General features: G+C 44.0%; 1 protein-coding gene across 3 annotated transcripts; it reads right to left on the reverse strand.

The window, feature by feature from the left end:
- On the reverse strand, window positions 1-27,833 carry ZNF598 (zinc finger protein 598, E3 ubiquitin ligase). Of its 3 annotated transcripts, XM_070954916.1 has the most exons (13): window positions 27,552-27,833; window positions 20,711-20,823; window positions 19,956-20,085; window positions 19,654-19,865; window positions 13,047-13,264; window positions 11,509-11,626; window positions 9,047-9,225; window positions 8,815-8,899; window positions 6,218-6,981; window positions 5,612-5,747; window positions 4,322-4,466; window positions 2,287-2,661; window positions 1-1,867 (listed from the first exon to the last, which is right to left on the reverse strand). In XM_070954916.1, the coding sequence occupies exons 1-12, from the start codon at window positions 27,738-27,740 to the stop codon at window positions 2,296-2,298; spliced, it is 2,655 nt and encodes an 884-aa protein (XP_070811017.1). In that variant the 5' UTR covers window positions 27,741-27,833; the 3' UTR covers window positions 1-1,867; window positions 2,287-2,295. The 3 variants fall into 3 exon arrangements, with proteins under 3 accessions (XP_070811017.1, XP_070811016.1, XP_070811018.1); XM_070954915.1 differs by having other exon boundaries at window positions 1-2,661; XM_070954917.1 differs by lacking the exon at window positions 27,552-27,833 and adding an exon at window positions 26,741-26,800 and having other exon boundaries at window positions 1-2,661.
- Between the last annotated feature and the right edge of the window lie 117 nt (window positions 27,834-27,950).

Below are 27,950 nucleotides of genomic sequence, written 5' to 3' on the forward strand. Positions count from 1 at the left end.
GACCATGTGAATTTTTTTTAATGTTTACATTCTTATGTATATAATTATAGGTATACATTTTGAACAACAGATTAGTCTGTGATTGTGCTAATTTAACTGTTGGTGTTGCAATTACAACTTATTTTCCAATAAAGAGCTTAAAAGGAAGAGTCTGAAACTTGTCAAAATGTTCCTGGGGAAGGGAAGCCACGGGGTGATTCAAACGGCTGGTGCAGGCTTATTGAGAGCCATCCTCTCAGGAGGGCAGGACAGCATTGCCAACAGTGCTTCTTTTATGTCACCCATGGCAAAAGCATTCCTGGATGCCAGGCAACTGAGCGGGAGCAGCTATCCTACCCAGCCTGAGACCTGATGAGTCTTATTCTCATGGATCAAGGAGCCCCAGTCAAACCGAATTTTGGGGGGGGGGTGTGCAGTGAAGCAGCAGCAGCAGCTTCTTTGTCTTCCTGCTCAACGGTAAAACTCTACAACATGAGTCATTCCTTTCAAGGGAGATCCTCAAAGAAGCAGGAACTTGGGGCAAAAAGCAGCCCCACAGAATCTTCAGGGCCCATACAAGGTCTCACTGCAGGGCATTCAGGAAGTGAGAAAAGGCAATGTCCCCACCAGTAGGAACAGGCCCAATGTGGGGGTGGGGATGGGCGAAGATGATCCATGAATATGCTAGGTAAAAGGACTTCCTTGAACCGATTTGCACTCCCATGCCTGGGCTGAAGTTGAAAGGAGCCCTACATTCTATTATACTTGCACTGAAAAATGTGGAAATAATTGAAAAAAGCTGGCTGAAAAGCACAAATTTTAAGACCCAGAAACAGTAAATTGAACTTTGTCTAATGACAAAATAAACTTGTCTGAGATTGAGGCTACAGGTCTTCTTACAAGCATTGCCAACATAAAAGAACGTTCATTTCAGTTTTGAACTCAATGGCCAACTTGATACAGCAAAATGCTCTGCAAATAGTGACTTTAAAAAACACTAATAGCCCATTTTTGCTCTTGAAAATTGAGGGGCTGCAACACCAAATCCTCAGCAATTAAAGACAGCCCACAAAAATGAATGTGGCAGATCTGTAGATTATACTCAGTTTTGCTTTGCAAGACACATCACATGTCGTCTCCCCCTTTAAATAGAGGCAGTGGGAAGAAGCACAGTCCAATTATATGCCACATACATACACATGTACGCAAAATGAAAATTCAAGGGGCCTGTGCTAGGTCTTGAATACTCACATGTGGCAGTGTGTGTGTGTGTGTGTGTGTGTGTGTGTGTGTGTGAGAGAGAGAGAGAGAGAGAGAGAGAAAGAGAGGGGGGAGAGGGGAGAGAAAAAAGACAGATAATTGTAAATCATATTTATAATGTCTACTCTTGAATGTAAAAAGCTAGTGGTGCCTCTGACCAACTTTACAGTCTCAAGAACCTTTCTGTGGAAGCAACTCAACTCTGCTGCTGGAGATGATCTGGAGAACAGGACAGAACTCATGGATAGCAGCTGGCAACACCCTGGGCATCCAATGTCACTGGGGCAGAGATCCAGGCAAGCAGCCCTTTTCAAGAACATGCCAGGATGGCACTGAGGCATCAGGAAGGGGTCACTGCTGAGCAGCATTTAATGAGCCACGACCACTCAAGACCATGGAAATAACTGAACTCACATCACTGGACAGAAACCCACACTTACAGTGAGAAGTAAAGAAAGCACTGAATGGTACCTTTTCCCCTGCATGCAAGTCTAACAGAACAAAAGGAAAAAGCCAAGGTTTCCTTTAGAAACAACTTGAGAGAAACAGATTCTGAGTTCTTGGGCAACTCTTCTGCCTGAGGACTCTTCCCTGCTGGGACAAGCCGCAAAGTCCTCTCCGCAAAACACTGTGAAGAATGAGGGAAAGAAGGATAGAGAAAGGCCCCACAGCATTCTTTGCCCAATCCTGTCTCTCCCATCTTCTGGAATCCTTTGGGACAAACCCTGTGAGCCGCTCTCCGTTATTTCCCAGCAGCCAAGCCCAACCTTCCCCTCTTCAGAAAGCAGCTGCATCCCTCTGTGGCCAGCCAGGAGTTAAGGCCCATCACCCTGCTGCTCCATCCTATTCTGCAGGGGAGAAGGACTGCCCCCAGGTTTTGATAACAGCTATGGCTTCCTTTGGTCTGTCACCATTTAATTCCCCCTGCTTTTCTTCCTCAGGTCCCAAGGCCCTTTGGCCCACACACACAGCTGGCTCCTCTCCCCTGGGTAGAGAACCTGCCTGAGAAGAGCCACTTTGCAGAGGGAGACTAACTTTATTGGTCACCTGGGACAGCTAGCTGATGATCCGGCTAATGGCCTGCAAGGAAGGGAACTCATCCTCCTCCAGGTGCAGGGCTTGGTGAGAAACGAGGTCCTGCTGGGTCAGCACCTGCTGGCAAGTGGGGCAGACGCAGCAGTCAAGGTCAGAAGGCGGCTCTGTGTGCCAGACCCCCTTTCGGTTCTTCTTGGACCAGGTCAAGGAGGAGGGGGGGGAGGAGCCAGCTGGAGCTTTGGCCTTCAAGTCCTGATATGCAGAGAGCAGTTCCTGTTGCTTGGCTGTGTCTGGCAGGAGGACCAAGAGCTCATTGAAGATCTTCTTGAAGTTCTCACCCAAGAGCTCCTGGCAGCTTTTGTAGTACTGCTCTGCTGAAATCAGACCCTAGGAAGAGAAATTGGACAGTCAGGAAAAAGAAATGAAAAAAGCTAAGCCTGAATTGGAGTTGACACAAACTGGAAGCTCAGATCTGTGGGTGGCACAAACATATTAGATCACAAACGTGCAAGAATGAAGAAGAGATCCCACGGAAGTTTTTTCTCCAAGGAAGTCATCCAGGAACCGATCCTTCTCCTACTTTGCATAAGGATTTGGCAATTCCAGCAGGAGAAAGCAAGGGAACAGAACTCATCAAATTTGTAGATAACACTAAGGTGGGGGGAGGAATTGCCAACACTTTAGAAGACGTGAACACTGGGCCCGATCCAACTCAATGCAATTCAGTGGTGCAAAAAGGAAGGTTTTATACTTAGGCAAGAAAAACCAATGTGCAGGTATAGAATAGACGGTACCTGGCACAACAGCAATCTAGGAGTCCTAGTGGCCAGCTGTTACTGCAGCTGCCAAAAAAGTCAATGCAGTCACCTGAGCTGCATTAATAGAGGGACAGAATCAAGATCATGATAAGTGTTAGTGCTGCTTTATGCTGCGCTGGTGAGACCACAGTTGGAATACTGGGTCCAGCTCTGGGCACCACAATACAAAAAAGATGCTGAGCCCCTAGAAAGAGTCCAAAGAGCAACCAAGATGATGAGGCTCCTGTAGGTTAGACAGCCATTTGTCTCTGTGTGCTGGGTCTTGGCCAGGATCAGGGCAGATACTTTACCATGAAAACTTCAGCCATTTCTTGAAATACAATGTCAGGAAGACAAGGCTAAGAAGTAAACAAAGCAGTCAAAGGCACTAAAAGCAACCAAAAAAGCTTTCCGATCCTCTCTGTAATCAGAGTGCTCATGTTGGACCACAGCCTCAATTCTGAGAGCTTCTGGAACCTATTATGTATTGAACTCAGGAAGAGCCAGATCATCCCCAACTGCAGTTTGTTAGGGATGTCAAGGTTTCAACTCTCATCTATTTACTAAGTAATTAATAAATCTGAAGCACATCATCACTATTTTTAATGAAGCAGAAGCAGATAAAAACAACAGATAGCAGGTAGCAGGTTCTGAAATGACAGTCCTATTTAGGGTGCCTCTTAGTTTTAAGCATCACTTCTGGGCTGATCCCTAGTTTCTACCTTAGTGATCAGGTCCAAGAAACCCCAGTAGCTGTCATCCTCTGTCTCCTCTTGAGGTTAAGGGGCATCATCTCCTGAGCGTGGAGAAAGGCTCGCTTGGGAGAAGTCCTCCCCGCTGTCACCCACGCCACGGAGAACTGCATGCCTCCTGTCAGGCCTCGCTTTAAAGCATGGCTCCTCCTCGCAGCAGGAAGATCCGATTCTCACTTACAGATCCTACTCAGGATCAAAGGCAAAAGTCCCACTTCCCCCCAGAGTCTTCTGCTGAGGCACAACAAGCTCTCGCCCTGTTTCTGAGGCTAATGCCAAGCCCCCAAGGAGACCGGTCAGTTAGCCTGTTTGAAAAGCAATATTCCTGTTTAACCAGAGTGCTGGCTGGTTGATCACTATGTCAGTCTCACTTCTATCAACAATAATGAATAGTTTCCCACAAAGAAATGTTCACCTAAAGACAGATTCCGGGGAAAACCTCACATGCATCAGCTGTTGCCACGAAATTACTGGAAAATTAATTTCCTGGCTACTCACCTGCCTGAACTGTCCCGAATACGTCTTAAATTTGTTGAACTGAGATTCATCTTCTTGAAGAAATTCTCTGATTGACTGAATTAGCTGGATGTTCCGTTGCTGGAAGTTTTCCAGGATCAGATAGGGTCCCTGACAGAGTTTGGGCCTGTTTCAGAAAAAGAAAAACGTAGCTATCTACAAAAAGAAGCGCCAGGTGATCTATTGCTGTTGTTCTATGAAGCTGTGATGAATACCCTTGTCAGAAATCCCTAAACCGGATGCCAGAGTCCAGAATCAAGGATTCCTAGAGGTAGAAGAGGCCACCACTTGCCCAGGGTCAGAATCCAAGCATCTCAGACAGAAGCGTGTCCAAACAACCGCACAGCCAGGACTCGTCAACATTCTGCTGCAAAGGGCCTTACTTTTTTTTTTTTTTTTTTTTTGGGGGGGGGGGGGCGCGGCGCTCAGGACTCTTGTGCAATATCCCCACCCTCCAACCCCGGTTATCACAGATCCCTCTAACCCATTATTAGAAAGGGGAAGTTTGCTTCAGAAAATAAGAGCAGATTTTAATGACTTGTATCCTCATTGTAGAATGTGACAAAAACAGGCACAAAAAGTTAGAGTTATGGAAGATTTGAAACTCAAATGGTGACTCGGAGTGCAGCAAGGAAGCCTTGTGGCACTTGTCCACAAACTCGTGCACCTGTTGTCACACATCTCCCAAAAAACTATGGATTTGTTTTGAGGACGTGCCAATTGGTACATCATGACATGTAGACATAGAGAGAGAAACTCTCTGCAGGTGACAAGTGAAGCAAATTGGTACTTGGATGGGAGACCACACAGAAATTCCAAGGCTACAGGCTAAGACCAGGAAGTTGTAGAAGGCTGCAATGGCAAACCACTTGCATGCTGTTGACAAAAATTATTATTATTATAAATAATTATTCTAAGAAAAATCTGAGATCTGTCCATGTCCTCAAAATTCAAGGAAGCCTCCTTGCTCTCTTATCATCTGTTTTGATATTGTTTTGAAATTGAATAATTTTAATATGAAATTGGCTGCAAAATATTAGCAACAGCTGTTTAAGCTGTTAAGTATAAATATAAAACGGACAAGCATAAATATAATCTCTACAACCTTGAGCAGAAAACCCAGTCTGATCCTTCTGGGGAGAGCCTTTCCCTTTAAGGCCCCAAAGGCCTTCCTTCCTGGCACCATCACCTGAGACCAGGAAAACTGGCACTGGAGCTGTTCAGTAGAGGCAGAAAGCACCAGTTACCCAGAAGGACTACTCTCACACTTACTCTTTCACTGGAGCTGGGGCATTTTCTGAAGTACTGGTGGTTGGAATGGGAGTGAAGCCAGGGGGTGGTTTACTAGGAGGCACCGACAGCCCAGGAGGGGGTGGGGGGCTGTTAAGTAGCACCACAGAATTGAAACCTAAAAAACAGGAGGGAGAAAGTTATGCAGCAGTTAGAGCAGACACTGACGGCCCCCGCAGGTGCCTATTAATCACCACTCTTGCTCTTGTTGAGTCCTACCCCCCCATCCACCCTAATCCTAATCCCACTTCAGTAAAGCTTTTATAAAGCCAAGAGGTGTAAGAAGCATATGCAATTCAGTGGTGGACAATGTCTGAGCTATGTGGCAAGATCCCAGGGTGACTCCTGCTAAATGGATCCCAGGCAGATGATCTGGAGGAGCAGATGACCCGGAATGAAGGGTCAAAGCCTGACCCAGCAGCTGCATCTACTGCATGCCTGACCAGCTCTCAATGAAGGGCTAAGGAAAGGGCCAAATGTCCTCAACCCATCTTGCTTCCCAAAGCCAGATTCAACTGCCATTTTGCTTTCCTACAGCTCCCCAGGCCCTTCCCCAAACCTAGGACTGAGGAGCACCGCAGCCCTTACCTGGGGGTGGAGGCATCCGAGGTGGCCCGGCATTCCCAAGGGCTGGAAAGTCTTCCTGAGGCAACAGGCACTGGCCACCTCCAGGTGGCTTCTTAAGGCCAGGGGGCTCTTTGGAAGCCCTGCATGACAGTGTGGGCTTTTCTGAGTGACCGTTCACCAGAGTGGCAGATGTGCTGGGAAGGTCAGGATTGGCAGCGACGGATGAGGGCTGCTCAGCATCGTCTGCCTTCTCGAGAGAATGGGGGGCGGCTGACACCTCCTGCAAGACGGAGGGTGAGGCTGTTCTCAGCTTCTCAGTCCCAACTTTCTTCTTCTTACCCACTTTGGCAAAAGTCTGAGAGTTGGAGGCTGCCAGCAAGGAGGACACATCCACCATTGTTGGCGCACTACGGATCTCCTGAGAGGATACGCTGCCGCTGCTGTCCTGAGAGTTGCCAGGGAATACCACCTTGCTCTTTTTGCTTGCTTTGCTGCTGCTGGGAGGGGGCCCTTTTCTGGCCGGCTGGCTGGCTGTGGCCGTGATGGCTCGGGCCATGTTCTTACTGGAGCCACCACTCCAGGCCGAGGCGAGGGTCGACACCATCTTACTGCTTGGTCGGACTTTGGAGACCAAGGCAGGGAAGTCCTCCTCCTGAAAGCCCGTCTTTTGGGCTGTAGCCATGTACGACAAGGGCAGAGTGGCAGAGACCACAAGTGGAGCAGAGGAGAAGGAGAGCCTGGGAAAGTCCTCTTCATCAAGTTTTACTGGCGCCAACTGAGATGAGCTGAAAGAGAAAGCACTTATCATCAAGCACAGAGCCTTGATGGTACAGTGGTCTAAGCACCCTGTTATTAACACAGCTGCCTGCAATTACTGCTGGTTCGAATCTCTCCAAGGCTCAAGGTTGACTCAGCCTTCCATCCTTTCTAAGGTAGGTGAAATGAGGACCCAGTTTGTGGGGGCAATAAGCTGACTTTGTATAAAATATACAAAAGGATGAAGGCTATTGCTTAACGCATTGTAAGCCGCCCTGAGTCTCCGGAGAAGGGCGGCATATAAATCAAATTAAAAAAAAAAAACTTATGCAGGACAACCCCTCTCTCTGCCACTCTGATATAATTTACTTGGACTTCAGTATGGCATTTGACAGACCAATAACCTACTACTAGATAAAGTAGAAAAATGTGGGTTAGACAGCATCACCACCAGATGGATTCGTAACTGGCTGACCAACCGCACTCAACGTGTAGTCCTCAATGGAACTGCATCTACATGGAGGGAAGTATGCAGTGGAGTATCCCAACATCTTCATCAATGACTTGGACGAGGGGATAGATGGGGAACTCATCAAATTTGCAGATGACACCAAGCTGGCAGGATAGATAGATATGAGCCAGCAGTGTGCAGCAGCTGGCAAAAAAGCCAACACAGTTCTAGGCTGCATAAACAGAGGGATAGAATCAAGATCACGTGAAATGTTAATACCACTTTATAATGCCTTGGTAAGGCCACACTTGGAATACTGCATTCAGTTTTGGTCGCCATGATGTAAAAAAGATGTTGAAACTCTAGAAAGAGTGCAGAGAAGAGCAAGAAAGATGATTAGGGGACTGGAAGCTAAAGCATATGAAGAATGGTTGCAGGAACTGGATATGTCTAGTCTTATGAAAATAAGGACTAGGGGAGACATGATAGTATTCTGATATCTCAGAGGCTGCCACAAAGAAGAGGGAGTCAAGCTATTCTCCAAAGCACCTGAGGGCAGGACAAGAAGCAATGGGTGGAAACCATCAAGGAGAGAAGTAACTTAGAATTAAGGAGAAATTTCCTGAAAGTTAGAACAATTAATCAGTGGAACAACTTGCCTCCAGAAGTCGTGAATGCTCCAACACTGGAAGTTTTAAAGAAGATGTTGGATAACCATGTGTCTGAAGTGGTGTAGGGTTTCCTGCCTAAGCAGAGGGTTGGACTAGAAGACCTCCAAGGTGCGTTCCAACTCTCTTTTATTCCATTCCATTCCATTCCATTCCATTCCATTCCATGGTGCCCATCCGTGATTCCAATCACGGTGGGAGTGGGGGTGAGACATTCCTTCCAAGCCCAGCTGAGGCCAGACGGGGCTCGGAGGGTAGAGAGCAGAAGGGCAGTCTAGAACCAAGTACATTGGTGACTACTGAAGGTTTCAAGGCAAACACTCCATGTGCCTTGTTTTTTAAAGGCACAATTGTTCAGAGGACTCCCAGAGAGCAGCAATTTTAGTCTCGGGGGGCAGCCCTGAAAACACGAGAGGCCGAGCTCTTTCCCACAACAGCTGCAGGAGTAAGCAGAAGCAGCCTCACCATTGCTGGCATTAGACTCCAAGGCTAGAGGGAGGCTTCCTACAGCACACACTGACCTTTGCCTCCCAATTCAGATCTGAAGCTTCAAGCTGGCATAAGGAAACGGAGCCAGTTTGAAGGGAAAAACGGGTGTCTGTGAGGACCAAGCAAAGGACCATCCCAACTAGAGAAGGGAGAGGTGTCTTGAAGGGGCCTCTGAAGACTGGAGTCTGATCTCTTTCTGCAAGGTCTTGTTCACATTTTGGCCAGTTTATTTCTCCACGCTACCAAAGACTCACCTCTGCACAGAATCCACGCTTGGCAAGCCAATGGCAGGAAAGTCATCTTTGCTTAAGGCAGCCTTGGGAGCCACTTCCTTAGGAACTTGGGAAAAACAGAGAACACAATCTAACCAAAAGGCCACCAAGAACTCCAGCAAGAGACAGCAAGGCCATCATCTCACCAACATGAAGAAGCCCACTGTCTGAGACAAAGCCCAGTACGGCTTTTGGGGACAGAGCGAGGGCTCACCTGGTTCTTCGGATAAAGGCTTCACCCCTCGCTTAGAGACTGTTGGCTCAGGATCTTTGGCATCTTCCTTCTTGGCACGGCAGCTGTCCCCTTTGTCTTCCACCCGGTTTTTCTCTTCTTGCCTTTTGGCAGCTACTGAGGCCCGAACGGCTGCAGCAACATCTCGGTCTTCTTCCTCTCTGCAGAATTTTTCAAATCAACAAAACCAAGAGAGGTCACAGAGAGGTCTTTCCCATATTTCCCACAAGGGGAACAAGTAATGCTAAGATACTGTGGGCAAGATGCAGGAAAGGCAACCTGTTATGGGGAAGGGGATGGATAACACCAGGAAGAAATTATGAAACCAGACATCTCCCCACCTTTGAATCCCAGCTGGGAGACCCAACAACCAGCCTCCATAACATCCTCTGGCCAGAAGCCCTTTTATAATATCTAACACTGGGGACCCACCAACCACCCAAATATAGAAAGCTGCTGTGGCCACATGCACCTGAAATGCAGCCTCAAGCCCAGCTCAAACTCCAAGGATCTGGGGAGTGTGTGTGGGGGGGGGGAGAGAGAAAAAGGAGCCGTGATGACCCTGAAGCTGACTCTGCTGGCAATTGTCCAGAATGACTCAATCCAGCTGCCAGATGACCAGGAGCCTGATCCCAGGCGACTTCAGTCCTGTAGCGTAGCATGCTACTCTCCACACTGAGAGCAGCAAAGGCACTTAGTAGGTCTCACCTGACATGGTCAGTCCTGGTCTTAAGTCCTGGCCCAGCAACAGTTGCCCAGCTACAGCCCGCTGAAAACAACCATCTAATTTAGATTGTGTGCCTGCACCTGTCACTCACAGAGCCTTGATAGTACAGTGGTTTAGTGCACCCTGTTATTAACACAGCTGCCTGCAATTTCTGCTGGTTCGAATCTCTCCAAAGCTCAAGGTTGACTCAGCCTTCCATCCTTTCTAAGGTAGGTGAAATGCCCCCCAGTTTGTGGGGGCAATAAGCTGACTTTGTATAAAATATACAAAAGAATGAAGGCTATTGCTTAACGCATTGTAAGCCGCCCTGAGTCTCCGGAGAAGGGCAGCATATAAATCAAATTTAAAAAAAAAAAAAAAACTCTCATCCTGGACCAGCTGCCAACTACCCACCAATGTCTGGACTCTTGGTCTATGACTCAACACTTCTGCCTGCTGCCTGGATCTCTTTGCAGATAAGCTTTGGATTGTGTTTGGCATTTTGCTGCTGCTGCTGCTAGCACTTTGCATTAAACGGAAGGAAATCTCTGTAGGAGAAGAACCAGCTGAGCTGGAAGGTGGAGTTAAATTTGTCATCAGTTTAGAGTCATTGTGTTGCCACAAGAAACCCAAGTCCAGCCCCTCCCCCCAAATTCCATCAACTCTTATCTAGCACCAATTTAGGCTTGACCGTTAGTTGACTAAATTCTTGTGTATCAAAAGCAATAATAAAACCATCTGTGCTTTGAACTCATTGGATATTTTTGGTTATTTGTGCCTGACAATTCTTGAAACCTGCTCTCAAGTGTCTGCATATCTGATGCAGGGAAGATAAAGGGTAGCTCTTGAGGAAATAAGCAGTGGGTACCCAAGGTTCTGTCTTAAGCCCAGGACTCTTCAATATCTTCATAAATGAGGGAATAGAGGGGAACTCATCAAATCTGCTGATGACTAAACTAGCAGCAATAGCCAACACTTCGGAAGATAGGCGTAAAATCCAGAAAGGTCTTGACAGATCTGAACACTGGGCCCTATCTAACAAAATGAAATTCGATGGTGAGAAAGGTAAGATTTTACACTTAGGCAGGAAAACCCAAATGTACAAGTACAGAAATCTGACTCAAAATCTGACTCTCAGTAATTGTGAGAGGGATCTTGGTCCTAGCAGACAATCATTTAAATATGAGTCAGCTGCGTGTAGCAATAGCCAAAAAAAGTCAATACAATGCTAGGCTGCATTAACAGCGGGATAAAGTCAAGATCATAGTATTAGTACTACTTTATCAAACCTTAATAAGACCACATCTGGAATACTGTGTCCAGTTTTGGTCACATTATTATCAAAAAGATATTGAGACTTTGGAAAGAATGTATTTGTATTGATGTATTGTATTTGTTGGGCTCACAACATTCAGAAGTGGCTAGGCACGCCCTTCATTTTGCCCTGAATACCAGTCATGATTAAGCACGGCCAGAAACTGGAAGGGGAAGCTATCATTTAAAGTAGGTTTTCCATTAAAGCAAGCATTGCTGTAGGTTAATTTATAGAGCACAAGGCAAAAACAAAAAACGATAAAATGGATTATGCCATGAGAAGTGAGAAGTGTTTACTGCCAGCTTCCTCTATGCTGGCCTCTCTGCGCAGCTCCTGGCCTGGCTCTGCCTGCTGAAGCCTAGCAGCTCCTTCCCAGTTTGCCCATCTGAATGGAAACCCCCAACCAACCACTGTTGCTCTTACCTCTTGTATCGCCAGCTGCCTCTCCTGTTCTGCTGCCCACCTCGGGCTCCTGACCTGCTTCCTCTCACCTGCCTGTTATACCGATCAACTTCGTCATAGTCTTCACCACTCACAACACCTGGAACATAAATACAACACTAAAACAATCTCAAAAAAGAAAGCTGAATTCTAGGCTTGCCCTATGTGCAAGTCAAGTTAGTTAACGTATTTATCCTAGTCGGAGGGGAGCGCAGGAGACATTGGCATCCTGGCACCCCCAATTTCACCAGGCAAACCCTTCACCCCATCAGGATGGAAACATGAACTTTTGAAATACTACAGACAGTGTTCGATGTATGACCATTTGTTTAGTGATGGTTCAAAGTTACGATGCAAGGGTGGGTTCTAAAATTTTTTACTACCGGTTCTGTGGGCATGGCTTATTTTGTGGGCGTGGTTTGATGTGACAAACAATTCTTTAGGATTTAGCAGAGGTACTGGTCTACCAGGCTTTTAACTGCTTGCAGAGTCTACCCATTTCTTTTTGGAGTGTTCCGATCTACCTAATTGTTTTTGGAGCGCACTGGTCTACCACCACACTGCCTTTTACTGCTGATCAGCTGTAGGGTGGCCCTTTGAAGCGCCTTGGCAAGAGTTTAAACAGTTTTTTGCTGCTCTGCCACCACCAAGAGCATTGGAAACCGCTTTCAGGCAGCTTGGCCTCAATTGCCAATCTACCACCACTGAGCAGTTTACAAGGAGCCGATTCTAGCCGATCGGTTCTAGCCGATCAATCGGGAGGCTTCTTGGCTTCTCAATTTAAAGCTAAGGTGTCTTGTTTTTTTTCCCCTCTTTTTTGTGAAGTGAGCCCTGATTTTTTTCCTTCTAGCCGATCAGCTGGGACTCGGGAAGCAGTGAATAGATTGGGGGCGGGGCCAGGCAGAGGTGGTATTTACCGGTTCTCCGAACTACTCAAAATTTCCACTACCGGTTTGCAAGAACCGGGGAGAACCAAGCAACCCCCCACTGTTACGATGGCCTTGGGAAAAAATGCCCTTCGGTCTGTACTTGCACACAGGACACCTCTGGAGTGCCAGGATCGCAGTTTGGATGCTTGGCAACCGGCTCACATTTACATCCAGTTGCAGCACAGTTGCAACTTGCAACCTTTTTTTTTTGCAATCTCTGGCATAAAACTCATTGTGGAAGTTGGATTTGCTTAACAATGACAAGATTCACTTACCAACAGCTGTAAAAATTGTCATAAAATTGGTTCCCATTTATGACCACAACTACTTATGATGGAAATTCTGGTCCCAATTGTGATCGTAAGTGGAGGACTAGCAGCAAAGTTAAGATTTGGAAAAACTTTTTGGCATTTTTCACTAAACGTCTGCCTGAACAGGCATTCTCTATTTTCTCTATTCTATGAGGAATGGTGAGAGAGTAAAGAGCCCATCAGAAAAACCACGATGCCCAACCATGCCCAAAAGGACACTTCCACCCGGTGGGGGTGCAGCCGCCAGAGACTCCCTGCCCTCCCTTCCGCCCCGACCTACTCTCGTTTCTCCGCTGGTGTCTCGGGGCATAGTTGAACTGCAGGTCAATCTGCCGATTCTGCCTGGCTTCAGCCCGGTTTTTGCTGTGACAAGCCGTCTTGTGGGCTTTGTAGTCAATTTCGGTCCGAAAGGCATGGGTGAACTGCTCGGTGCTGCACCGACCTTCTTCGCAAAGGAAGTGCTTCTCCCGGAAGTGTTCGCGGAGATACTCATAATCGCTGCAAGAGAGAGATACAGCGCATGGGGTGCTTGTGGGCTCCTCCACGCTGCTCTCAGATGGAGGCAGTGATAGAAAGGGAGGTCACCCCAAAGTTATTCCACTGCACCAATTTCTGGAACCATCCTGCAATTTGTATTTTCAGTACAAATCTTAAAATGCTCACCTTTTCACAGGTATTTTTTACCATAAAGTTAGAAGGGACAGAAGACAGGTAGTCCAACCCCAACCTCCCTTCTATGCAGGATCTGCTAAATCCACAGACTACACATATTGTATATAAAGCTTCTTAAAGTGTTCCTCATAGGTCCAGTCACCTTTTGAGAAGCTCATCTCTGAATTTGCTCGTTTGTCAACTTTGACAACAAGACCAGGCACAGAATTCCACACGAGAGCTGAGGGAGAGCAGAGTCCAGTAGAACTGCTTCCCATTATCTAGAGTTTAAGTTTCTGTTAATACAGAATCTCAAGACAGTGCTTTTTAGCAGCTATGCCACACCATTGTCTCTCATTCAACCGGTGATCTAGTAAAACATCCAAACCATTTTCCTGTGAATCTATATTCTTGAATTAATTTTAAGTATTTGCACTACAATAAAATAGCAGTATAATGGCACTTTATATATTCTGTTTCCTGTAAACTTCTGTTTATTAATTTTCAATTTTTAAAGAACTGCAATCTCTCGAGTATATTGAAAATTAGTCAGATTAACACCATAATAAGAAAGAAACCTAGAGAAGTAAGAGCAACTAGAACTATAAAGCCTAGATATAAATAATTGAATGCAAGAAGAAATAAAGGTGTTTTCAGTCAATATTAATGGGCTGAATTCACCAACAAAAAGAAAGACTTTATCTAAATTACTGAAATTAAAATTAGATATAATAGCACTTCAAGAAGTGTACATTAAGAGACAACAATATAAATTACTGGAATATTCTAAATTGAGAAAACTATTCTATTCAATACCACAGCCAAAAAAAAAAAGAGGGGTGGTACTTTATGTGAAAAACAATAAATGCCAAACAAATTTTTAATGATGAAGAAGGGAGAATTTTGATGTTGGAGGTGACTCTGTATCAAAAGCAAACCCTTAAAATTATTTATGCACCAAATACTGGACAAGAGAAGTTTTATAAACAACTTCACAAAAAGATTCTAGAGATAAAATATGAAATATGAATATAGCACCTACTATCTGGAACGAGCTCCCCCCGGAGATACGGAGGATCCTGAATCTGCGCACCTTCCGCCACGCTCTAAAGACCTTATTATTTCACCAGGCAGGCCTGGCCTAATTTTCTCCCTCTTTTATAAAAGATTTTTAATTTTTTAATATCTTTTAGTATTTTATATATTCAAATTTTAAAATTGGTTTTAAATAGTTCGGGGTTTTAATTTGTCTGGGCCAAAACTATTTAATTTGATTTTAATTCTACTTTTAAATTTTGTATGTATGTGTTTTATTGTTTTGGCTGTGCTCCTTCGGGAGTAGGGCGGTATAGAAATCAAATCAAATCAAATCAAATCAAATCAAATCAATAAATCAATAAATCAATAAATCAATAAATCAATAAAATATATCTTCACACTTCACAATGAAACTTCACACTTGAGAGATTTCAACACAATTGTCAATAATGAACTGGACTACAGAAGTAGTAAAATTAATAAAAAAAACTAGAAGGACTTTACCAGAAACATTGATTAAAATGATAGAAGAATTATTTATTCCGGACACATGGAGAGAAATGAATCCGGGGAAAAAACAATATACATTCTATTCCAATATACATAAATCATGGTCCAGAATAGATATGATTTGGATGAATTCGGAATTATGTGGAAATGTACAAGAGATTGAAATTGAACCAAATTTATGGGCAGACTACAACCCATTAAAAATTAGTTGGAAGGGACAAATGAAGAGAACAAGGTGGACTTTAAACCAATCAATAATAAAAGAGAAGTAATTCATTCAGATGATGGAAAGAGAATTGGGGTTCTTTTTTTAAAGAAAATAGAAAGGAAGAGACTCCGTTACAGAATGTGTGAGATACTGCCAAAGCAGTTATAAGAGGATTAGCTATAAACTATATGGCACAGAAAAAAAAAAAGAAACAAAATCAAAAGGCCTTGGAAGAAGAATATAAAGAACTTTAATTAAAATCATAAAAAGAGCCACAAAGAATAGATTTAAGACATAGAATGGAGCTGATTAAACACAAATTAAATCTTACAGGACAGGAGGAATTGGCACAACAAATAAAAAGAACGAAGCAAAATTTCTTTGAAAATGCCAATAAACTGGGAAGGTAGTAGCCTATAGATTGAAAAAAGAAAAAAAGAAGAATTGGATAAGGACAAGGAAGGCATATTACATAGCCAACTTGAAAAGAGAAGAGATATAGTTCATAATTTTTATGAGAAATTATACGAAGCTGATAAAATAGAAGAGGAGAGATTAATACAATATCTGGAGAAAGCCAATTTATCTAAAATCTCAGAAACAGTTAAGAATAGGCTGGAGGAAAGAACAACAATGGCAGAGTTAATGAACGCAATCAAAAAGCAAAAAATAATAAAACCCCGGGACCAGATGGTCTACCAGTAGAAATATATAAAGAATTAGAAGACACCTTGAGTCTATCGATGCTAGAAATATACAATGAAGTGTTAATGGAAGCTAAAATTCCGAACACATAGAAAGAGGCCTATATTACCCTGATCCCCAAAGAAGATTCAGATATAACTCAAATTAAAAACTATAGACCAATTTCATTACTAAACGCAGACTATAAAATCTTCGCATCAATAATTGCGGAAAGATTAAAAAACTTTTTAAATGAATTCATTCATTCAGATCAAAATGGGTTTTTACCAAAAAGACAAATAAAAAATGTTAGAATAATCATGGATGTACTAGAATATTATGAAATACATTATGAAAAACAACTAGCGTTAATATTCCTGATGCACAGAACGCTTTCGACAATATAAATTGGCAATTTATGTTGCAACAATTAAATTTTATGGAATTTTATGGAAAATTTAGGAATACAATTACAGCAATTTACACTCAACAGAACGCAAGAGTATTGGTTAATGGAGATGTAACAGAAAGATTTAGTATACAAAAAGGAACAAGCCAAGATTGTCCCCTCTCCCCATTATTATTTATTTTAACATTAGAGGTATTGACGAAGAACATAAGACAAAATACAGAGATAAAAGGAATGGAAATTAGAAATGAAAAGTACAAACTCCAAGCTTTCGTTGATGACTTAGTGTTTATATTAGAAGAACCCATAGAAACTGGTCCTAAATTGATAAAGAAAATTGAGGAATATGGAGAGGTGGCAGGGATGAAAATAAATAAAGATAAAACCAAGATATTAATCAAAAATCTCACCAACAAACAGAAAAAGGAATTGACAGAGAAAATTGACTTACAGATAGAAAAAAAAGGTTAAATACCTTGGTATTTTCTTACCAGCTAGGTGTGGGACAGTCAAAGAGGACAACTATACAAAGCTGATACTTGGAAAGATGGAAGAATGTACAGTTATCGATGATAGGGAGAATTGCAGTGGTGAAAATGAATGTACTATCAAAACTACTTTCTATTTCAAACCATACCAGTAAAATTAGAAAAGAAATTTTTTGATGAACTAAATAAAATGACACTGCTATATATTTGGCAAGGGAAAAAATCGAGAATAAAATTGAAAGTTTTACAGGATTCTAGGAATAATGGTGGCTTTGGGCTCCCAGACTGGGAATTATATTACCAGGCTGCAGCTCTTACCTGGCTAAAAGATTGGGTAAACTTGAATAACAGAAGACTATTATTACTAGAAAGGCACGACTTACAATTAGGCTGGCATGCCTTTCTCTGGTATGGCAGAAATATGGCGCACAAATATTTCCAGAGGCATTATTTGAGGAACGTGTTACTTAACATTTGGGAAAAAATCAAACTACAATACTATAGGGAAGTACCAGTCTGGCTCTCTCCAATGGAGACAATAATATATCCAAATCTTATAAATTGGGGGAAAATTGTATGTTACAAGGATATTTTAAATGAAAGGGGTGATCTTAAATCCAGACAACAATTGCAGAAGCAGGAATTGGATTTATCTTGGTGGCCGTATTTGCAGACCTAAGCAAGACACGAAAAAGTTGTTAAATTATGGGGTATAAACAAAGAACAAGCAGCATTGGACAAAATTTTAATGGGGACGGATGATAAATTGATTAATATATATATATATATATATATATATATATATATATATATATATATATATATATATATATATATATAATTATTTACTGAACTCTAAAATGGAGGAAGAGATAGTTAAAGAAACAATGATTGCCTGGGCAAAGAATTTTGGATACAACATAAAATTAGAAAAATGGTTAAAAATTTGGGAGAGAAACTACAAATTGGCGACGGCCACGGCATATAAAGAAAACCTTTACAAAATGTTTTATGGGTGGTATTTGCCACCAGCAAGATTGGCCAAAATGTGTAAGAACTCCTCTGCCAAATTTTGAAAATGCAACCAGACTCCAGGAACATACTACCACATGTGGTGGACATGTAAGAAAGCAAGGAGTTACTGGGAGAAAATTCATAAATGAATAGAAATGATAACCGAGCAACATATTGAGTTCAAACCAGAAAAGTGCCTCTTAGGTATATTGTCAGAAAGTTATGACAAAGCAACCATTTACTTAGTGTTACATATATTGACAGCAGCTAGAATTACATATGCTAAATATTGGAAAAATGTGAACACCCCACCGGATGACATTAGGAAAATTTGGGATTGTGCTGAAATGGACAGATTAACTTTAAAAATTAAAGATAATTGAAATATATAGGACATGGAATATATTTTATGAATGGATAGAGATAAGAGGTAGAAATAAGAGGGAAGTTTATGAATGTCAGTAAAACAAAGATGCATAAAACTATGGATATAATATGGAAAAATTTGTAAATAAGCTAATGTAAGTAGAAACTTACATCATAAGCATCTGTTTACTGTTAACATAGTACAGTTATAGTTATTAGCATGTATGTTAAGATTTACCATGATCTCTCTGGCTTTGCTTTATTTGCATTGTTATCCTGACATGGCACTATCTTTTCAATAAAATTATTTTTTTTTTAAAAAAAAGAAAGCAAATAAAAGAAGGGAAATAAGCCTAGCTTGACTATCAGCATGAAGACTATGGCAATGCAAGGCACAGCACTTCCTCTTGTGAGCTACTGTTGTCTCTCTCTCACCCAGTAGCAGCTCAGAGGGATCCTGCAAACTGTTCCAGAGTCAATGATGTCATGTGAGCAACTACTATGATAACCTTGCCCCAACCAGGATACCCTCCAGCATTGTAGCCAAGAATAATTGCGAGTTCACAAGTGTTCCCAGGCTGCTGAAGGCTGTACTGGTGGTAAAATAGGGTTGGCCCATCCCCTGCCTTTCCAGCGGAAGAGGCCTGCTGTGGATCCTATCAGCCAAGGAATTTTGGCTGGAAGGTCTAGGAGAGGACTCTTTTCCAACATGGGAACATTCTGCTGACGTGAGTGAGGTCTACCCCCCGCCCTGAAGACCTGGCTCTGCCGGCTGGCCTGGAGCACCAGTGGAGACGCTTCAGGCTGGAAATGGTTGGTTTGGGGACAGGAGGTGCCACTCCAGTTCCATGTGAGCCTTTGGGGTTATTTTTACTCATTTTCTCTATTTAATTCTTGTAATTTTAACTGTTTCTGTATTTCTAACTGAATGTTATGTTATTTTACTGCACTGTAAGCTGCCCAAAGTTGCTCTCGACAGGCAGCGTATAAATTTAGTAAATAAAATAAAAGTAGCATCCCAGACCTACTATACTCCATTTACCAAAGGAACAAGCCACCTGTATCAAGGCCCTAAATATAGGAGGCTGTGACTATAAGCAGTGAAGAAGATGGTCTTGATGGAAATATACAGGACCCGTTACTTAGGCAGAAGTTACTGAAACATTTTCAAAGTCCAGGACGAGACAACACATGGATGTCGCTCAGGCAGGCACCTCTCTAAATCAGGGGGGAGGGGGGGAGAGGAGGAGGAGCTACTACAGCACCAAGATTGCTGTCAGCCCCACTTAGAAAATCAACCACACTAGGAAATCAACTCCACCAGAAGGCTAAATCTATTTTTTATTGAGACTGGCTCAATAAATATTACAAATATTACAAGACTGATTATGCTGTGCCTTCTTCTTTCTAGAGTTCAGTGAATTAGGGAGGCATCTGTCTGAGCCATCTGGATATTTTTATCGAAATCTTCTTTCTTACTCTCTAGCATCAATCTTGGGAGTCAGCTGGAATCACAGACCTGTAATATTCTTGAGCTCCATCGGAATCACAGAAGTGGCAGAAATAGTGGTCTCTCCTCAGGTGCTTTAGTAACTCATCATTATCCAAATATCGCTCATCACAAAATTTACACAAGGGGTGCCCCCGGTGAGATGTGTCATCAGGATCCCCATGGATTCTGTGCCGAGCAAGATCCTTGCGGGAATACCATTTGCGCTCATATGTAAAGATCTGGAAGGTAAGAGGGAATGTCCTTCACGTTTTCAGTAGAAACAGATCCCCCCTCTGCCCCTCTCCCCTACCTCACTCCCCGCTGCTTGCCTTCAGGTGCTTCACGCAGAGCTTGCAGCAAAAGAGCTCATGCTGCTTCCTCATGTGCTGTTCCAATTCCACAATGGCAGGAAAGGCCCGGGAGTCCGGGCACAGAGGGCATTCGTGTTGCAGGAGTTTCCTAGGAGGGGAAAAAACACACATGAGGGACAACAGCCACATACTGCAGGATGCTTCAGCCACTGATACCAGTTCTCACATTGAGGCATCTTTCCCTCTGCGGGCACACTTTCATTTTTCCTTTCTTTTTCTAGGGTCTGAGGATGTTTATTAAATAAATACATAAATGTAAGCTTTTGCATAAAAAAGCTAAGTAAGTTTATTTTGCACAATTCTTTCTGCACAGTGCAAGAGCCATTTCCCTTCCGTTTGCTTAGCTGCCTCCTAAACACACTGACAAAAAGGCTAGTAGCCAGAGGGACAGGTGAAAGTCCCTCATTTGCCTCACATGAAATATTTCACATTTGAAAGCAAAAGTATTTGTTGGAATTCTTGTATAAACACGTTATATTTTCTTAATTCATACTAATTGGAGCTTGGAGACACGTTTCTTGATCATTTCCAGCCTAAGAGTTGCTACAGGGTCTGGCAAGTGCTGCCCAGAGCATCTCCTGGAAAAGTCATTCATTCCATCCACTCTCCAGACAATTTTCAAATTGTCTGATATGAAAATCATAGTTGTTCCTTTGCTGACTGGCCAGTGTGCCTGTATTTTACCCTAAGAGAATAAGCTACAGAACATTTACCCATAAAGAGCATAAATCTTTCCATCAGTAAAATAGATGTCATATTTCTTCTCATGTTGTAACTGGCTGAGTATGATTGTTGAAAAAGGTGGCAGCTTCTTCCCAAAAACCACCTGTGGGGAGAGAAGCGGGAAGAGGTAAGGAACACAGAATGTCCAGGCTCCAAATAGCTTGCGGCACAAGGAGGCTCCACGGGGCACCTGTGATAGCAGAATTAATATTCACAAGGAAGATCATCATTCAGAGGAAGAATATAGGGAACTCAAATCCCTAATAAATGCCATCCCAATCTATCCTGCACAGTTGAAGGAGGAAAAAACAAAACTGAACAGGCCCACAGCACACATTTCTCTCAAGAGGCCCAGAAGAGTGGAAGTGGTGGTCTCACTGGGCTTAGCTATTAAATACACAGGCATCTTGAGAAGTTCAAATATCGCTTTCAGTGAATTAGAGGTTTGTCTCATAGCTGCAATAAGTGGCCCAATAACTTGGGCAATCGTCACTGAAAAAGCACAGAGCAAATAAGTTCTCACACTTTCCAGCAAGGTCTGGGGAAACTGCCACTGAGAACATAGAATAACAGAGTTGGAAGGGACCTTGGAGACCTTTCTAGTCCAGTCCTTTGCTCAAGTAGGAGACCCTGTAGTGTTTCAGAGAAATGGATGTCCAGTCTCTTCTTAAAAACCTCCAGTGATGGAACAGCCTCACCTTCTGAAGGCAACCCCTTCGACTGATTGTTCTCACAATTAATTGTTAATTAATCTCACAATTAATTAGGAAATTTCTCCTTAGTTGCTTCTCTCCTTGGTTAGTTTCCACCCATTGCTTCTTGTCCTACCCTCAGGTGCTTTGGAGAATAGACTGACTCCCTCTTCTTTGGGGCAGCCCCTGAGATATTGGAAGACTGCTATCACGTCGCCCCTTGTCCTTCTTTTCACTAGACTAGATGTACCCAATTCCTGAAACTGTTCTTTATATGTTTTACCTCCATCCCCTTAATCATCTTTGTTGCTCTTTTCTGCATGCTTTCTGGAATCTCAACATCTTTTTTATATTGTGGTGACCAAAACTGGACACAGTATTCCAAGTGTGGTCTTACCAAGGCCTTATAAAGCGGTACTACTGCTTCTTGTGTTCTTGATGCTATCCCTCTGTCTTCACGGCTGGGAGTGTGAGAATGGAATTTTCTGCTCTTTTTCAGCTCTTCTCTACCGGAAATAGAAAAGGCGTAATCACTTTCTATTTCCTTCCCTCTCTCCAATCCCAAGTACTTTTCTTGATGAAGGACTGGACTGCCCTTTGTGTATTTCCATCACGTGGAAAGGCAGAGGACAATTCCATTTTTGGAGAAAGGCCACATGGTGGCAATGGAGAAGGCATCTTTCCCAGCTGCCTTCTGTGCAACAGATTTTGTGGAAGGAATGGATGTCCTGCCTGGCCCTAACAGATATGAGGTTGTATGGGTTGTATCCAGCCCACTCCCTTACAATCTCATTCTCCCCAAACTGTGCTGCCCCACTCACTCACTCACACACATACAAACACACACATGTAAGTGTGGTTCAGAGAGTTCATTAATGTTCCCCAGCAATTCCCTTCACCCCGGCCTCAGAACTGTCCCGAATAAATTCAGCCAGAAGCAGGCCAAGATTAGTCCACAAGGCAATGGCTGATAGTCCATAAAACAATAGAATGTTGCTCCAACAAGTCCACCAAACAAACCTAAATCACTACCAGGCAAAACCAAAAGTACATCCACGAGAGCTCACCTGGCAAGAGAAGTTCAGTCTTCAAGGCACAAAATCAAGCAGGAAACATGAGGAATAAACCCAACACGTTGTTCCCAGCAACGCCTCCCTCTGCCCACCATGATAAATAGCTTTCCGGTACAGCCCATCAAGATGGGTGGGGCTGCATTGGAGTCATCTGGCAAATCTCCGTTGCTCTTGTTTTTTTCTCTGCCCTGCGTGCTCTCGGATCCACCATGGAAGGCAGCTCCTTCTCTTCTTCACTGACCTGCAAGCTGTCCCCAGCAGAAGCCTCCTGTGTCCCATAAATCTCTTTCGACTGGAGTTACAGAGTCATTAATTAACCCAGTTCTTGAAGTGCCAATAATGAGCTCATCCTCCCTCCAGCCAGCCTCTGAGGAAGAGTCAGAGAAGTCGTCCAAGGGAGACATCACATTAACTTAATGCAAGACTCGTACACCTCAGGTTAGCAACAACAACAATCATATGTTCAAGATTTAGGGGGAGGGGGGCTTTCACTATTCTGAAGAGACAACCGAGATTACACTTCATCAATTTCATGGGAGCCCAGGGTGGATAAAAATCAATGATTTTTTTTAAAAAAATCAAAAAAATCAGATTTTTTTTATTTAAATTGGATTTTTTTGATTTTTATCGAATTTATTTTAATAAAAAACTTTTGTGGTAAAAATCTATCGTAAGATAGTTTTCTATTTAAGATACATAAATAATTTAGTTTATTCAGCATGAAATGGAGCTTAGTTATGTAGCATGAGGCTGTATATTCTGCAACACTGGGACTATCGGTGAGTCAACAGTGGGTCAAAGGAGTAGCAGAGATGACAGTTGCTCTTTAAAAATTATGATTTAAATCGAGTTGATTTAAAACAAGCCTTTCTACTAGTGATTTAAATCATGATTTAAATTGTGATTTAAATCAACTCGATTTAAATCAAATCCACCCTGTGGGAACCTAAAAGAAAGTTACAGAGATCCACTTGTTGCTCACCCCACCTCCTTTAGAGGTGAGGAGCTTGGCTAAGGTTCCATTTCCCACAATTTAAATATGATGTAACAGGAGATGCCTTTGGCTAGTGACACACTCTTCCAGGAATAAATGGGATGCATCATTTAATCAGACACAAGTGGAAAACCCCCGACAGAACAAGTCATAGAAGATGACGGGAGCAAAAGAAACTACACAGAGGAGAGAACTTTTTCTAGAAAAACGGGGACCACAAGCCAAGGGCACCCACCGTTTTCATAATGACTGAGCGTCTTTTGCATACAGTACTTCTCAAGTCAGAAATAATGGAGCCCACACAAAACACATCTTCACTGCCAAGAGAGACACAGAAAGACTGAAAGGAACTCGTCCTCTGAGTGGTCCAGAGGCTGCACATGATGCTCCCTCCTTTTTTCTCTTCCTTAATGATGGAATGGTTCAGCAGCAGAATTTAAACTGCTATGTAAGAGGTCTCAAGCCTAATCCCCAGGACTCCCTAGTAGCAGGGGAGAAGGAACAAACAGGGAGAATGTTTCTGAAGACTCTCTGCCAATTACAGGGGGCAAGGACGGGTCTGAGCCAGATTGGCCCAAATGGCTCAAGAGCCTTCCTGCCAAGGCCAGAGGGAGAGGGGAGCTTCTTCCCCAGCCTGGGACAGCTGGACGGCCCAGCCTGTTGTGGCACTGCTGGGTGGATGCTGACCGCGAAATGGGGTATTCTCCCACCTCCAAATTTAACCCCCTTTGCTATTACAAATATTCAAAGTTCTGCCCACCGCAGAGCCAGTACAAGGAAAGCCCAAGATCCACACCTCTATTTTGACATAGAAAAGGAGCAACAACAGAATATTGTGCTACAAACACAAAGAGGAAAAGCCAGATCACAATTAAGGAAAATAATGGTATACCGCCTTTCAATTAAGCACAAGAAATACAAATGGAAACGCACAGGAAGTATCCCAGCACTTTTCTCTTCTTCCCAGCATGGAATTTTCTCTTTGAGGATCTATCCCATTCTTTTTTTCCTGTTACCAATTCTATTTTGATTTTTAAAAAATTGCATTTACAATGAAAAAGCTGGTAAGAGAAAATATCCGACTCATACCTTCATACCACCTTTCATTGGAAATCATTCTACAATTCATATAGTAATATAAATAATACATTAAGTATAAAATATGATTACATATTATAGTACTATTTGTTAAATGTGTAAATGAGAGATGACACCCAACGTCAGTCTCTATTCATAGTCCTCTCAGACCTTCTGGGGCAGTGTCCCTCCTGTTCTTCCCTGCCTGCTAAAAGCCTTTTTAGATCTGTTTCCTCACTCAAGTAAAATATGCAAATGTACCTTGTTTTATAGACTGGGACCTGAAAAGCCCCAAATGTCAAGAGGCAAAGGCCTCCTGAGGCAGAAGAAAAGAGTTCACTGGACCTTGACTCTCAAACAAGAAATAAGCAGCTGCTACTCCCAGAGCAAAATTGACTTACTTCTGCCTGGATGGAAGCCAAGGAGAAAAAAAGCACCACCACAACCATTACTTTCCCCACTAAAGAACCTGCATAAATAGCCACAGCTCCACAGTAGGACATCTCTAGCTAGAAGCCCACTGGCAACGTTTATTCCACTCATGTTCATACTTCTTTGCTAAAATAACTACAGTACCAAGCAGATTCCCAAATATCCCAGGAATATCAAGGAAAAGGCTGGTTCTGCACAGGGCTGGCAAGGACTTCTTATTCCCTCTTTGTTTCGTGATTGCAATCTGGTCCTTAAGTTGGCAGTGAAATGGTTGCTAGGCAAACACAGGAGAAAAAGAGAAACAGTGTGTGGAAAATCTGAGCGTGAGACTGAAAATCACTGATTGCTGCCATTCCATTTAAATTCTCTAATGAGCAGTATAAATGTTATTCTCATTCTTGTGTGTGTGTTTGTCAGGTGTGCAGAAATTTGGGCACCCATGACTCAGAAAATGATTTTTTTAAAAAAAATACTGTTGTATTTGTGAATGGTTGGTAAACAAGGTAGCCACTAAACAAGGAGAGGCTATATAGGGGCTTTTCAGTACAGAAGAGAAGATTCAGTTGCTTAGAGAGGGATCAAGTCAGGAAACCGACCCTCAGTATGACACAAAACAGTGTCATACTGATGAATTCCAGGAGCCCTAATTAACAGAATCAACTGTCTGGGGGTTTCGACACTCACTGCGGGTGAGACAGAGGGTCCCAAGCCCTGCAGAGAAGCACACCTGAGGAGGTGTGTGCCAAATCCCATGTTGATATTCAAAACATTGAACAATTATAGAATTGAGTCAAGAAGACTATTAAAAAAATTCCCTGCATAATCTGACAACCCTACATTTGTAGGACTCGGATGACAAAATTCAGATGAGCACCGAAATCTTGCGAGGTCCAATTCTTATAAGGGAAGGTTAAATTTTGTGAGTAGGAGAGTGACAAGGATCAGGAGATCAGTGAAAGTTGGACTGGAATAACACCAGGGCATTAACACAGCCTCCTCCCTCCACTTCAGTACCCTTTAAATTTTAAACTTTAAACCAGGCTCAAGGTTGACTCAGCCTTCCATCCTTTCTAAGATAGGTAAATTGAGGACCCAGTTTGTGGGGGCAATAAGCTTTGTATAAGATATACAAAAGTATGAAGGCTATTGCTTAACGCATTATAAGCCACCCTGAGTCTCCGGAGAAGGGCGGCATATAAATCAAATTAAAAAAAAATGTGCTAGATGGCAATTCCCAGCTTGCCTAGCAAGGACTGTAGTTTATCATATCTAAGCAAAAAGGCTGCTTTAGAAAAGATAGACTGCAGACAAATAATACAAATTATTCTGTATTTATTTGGAGAAGCAAATGTCATTATACATTTTGGGAATTCTGGGAGTTGAAGTCCACAGGTTGTAAAAGGGCCACATTTGCCCACTCCTGTCCTACGCTATGTGCCTTGGGTGTTGTCTTTGTCTGTCTATTAATTTTCACTGCTGTTTTCAGCCCACATCTCTAACTTATCAAGATCCTTTGGAGCTGTGTTTCTGTCTTTTATGACTATCGCATTCAGCTTTGTATGATCTACTAGTTTAACAAGCTTCTCCTCACTCTTCAACCGATGAAAACTGGGCAGCAACTAATGCAAACATTGAAAAGCACCAGTCCCGGGACTGAATCCTCTTTTAAAAGCTCTCTCCACTTGGATCTGAACCGGCTGAGGAGGCCTTTCCAGTCACCTAACAGGCTATCACAATGCCATGTTTACCTACCTGGTTAATCAGGATGTCACTGGCTATTCAGCCACACACTATCCTGAAATCACAGTAAATTATATCCACAGGTTTCTCATAATCTGATAATGAAGTTTTTATAATTTCAAAACAAGAATTAAGGCATGTTTGCGCAACTGCCACGCAGCAGTTCTTGAGCATATCCACCATTGAATGGCCGCTGAATCCTTATTTTCAAGATGAGGAGGACACGGGGAGCCTCCACTGTAGTTGGGCCTGGCCAGAGGACACCCAGGAGCACAGAGGCCAAAGGCAGCAGACAGGCGAAGGAAAACCCGGTGGGAAGAAACTGGGCTGCCAAAAATGGTGGGAAGGCCGGAAAAAGAGGCACCGGGCTTGCTTGGCTTGGCGGCAGCGCAGCCCCGGCCGATGCCCCTCCCAAAGCGCCGCCCCGCTTTGCTGCCCGAGCGCCCTGCCACGGCAGCAGCCTCCGCCTCAAGGCCAGTCCGGAGGGCGGCTTCCGAGGAAGCCCTTTCGGCCGAGAGCGCCGCTTCCGCCCCCGTCCCCGCTCGGCTCAAGGCTCGCCCTCCCCGCTCCCAGCCGCCGCGGTTCAGGCGGAGCCCGTCCAAAGCGCCCCCAGCCGCCGCGGGAAGCCCTTCCGGGACGCCGCGCCCGCCGGCCCAGAGGCCTCCCCGCCGCAGAGGCCGCCCGGGTAGACGGCGCCCCCGCCCCAGCCGCCTCCTCGCTCTCGGCAGCGGCCCCGGCGCTCATGGAGGCCCAGGGGAGTCGTGGTCGGCTGGCGGCTGCCGGTCCCGCCCTCCGCCGCCCCTGCCCGGCGGGCGCCGCTCACCTGGGCCAGCTCCTCTCGGCAGACGGCGCAGTAGCGGACCCCGCAGAGCGCCCGCATCCGCACGGAGCACCGGTAGCAGATGGGGTGCTCGCAGCGGCCCAAGGCCACCACCTCCAGCTCGCCGCAGCACAGGACGCAGCTGCCCGGGCCCTCCGCGCTACGCGACTCCGACGGAGGCGAAGCCGCCATGACGCCCCACAGCCCGACTCGACGCGGCTGCCGGACGGCCACGCCGCCCCGCCGCTCCTGCGGCCTACTAGGCCCTGCGCGCAGCCTAGCAACCACTCCTCGCCCGCATAAAGATGGAAGCCTAGAGCGCCGCCCCGCGCAGGGCCGCAGAGCCGGACGGCCACGCCCCTAAAGGAGGGCGCTGGCCAGTCACTTCCGGGCTCCTCGCTT

Source organism: Pituophis catenifer, unplaced genomic scaffold, assembly GCF_029215685.1.
Source record: "Pituophis catenifer annectens isolate HBS135680 unplaced genomic scaffold, rPitCat1.0.hap2 SCAF_16, whole genome shotgun sequence".
NCBI lineage: Eukaryota > Metazoa > Chordata > Lepidosauria > Squamata > Colubridae > Pituophis > Pituophis catenifer.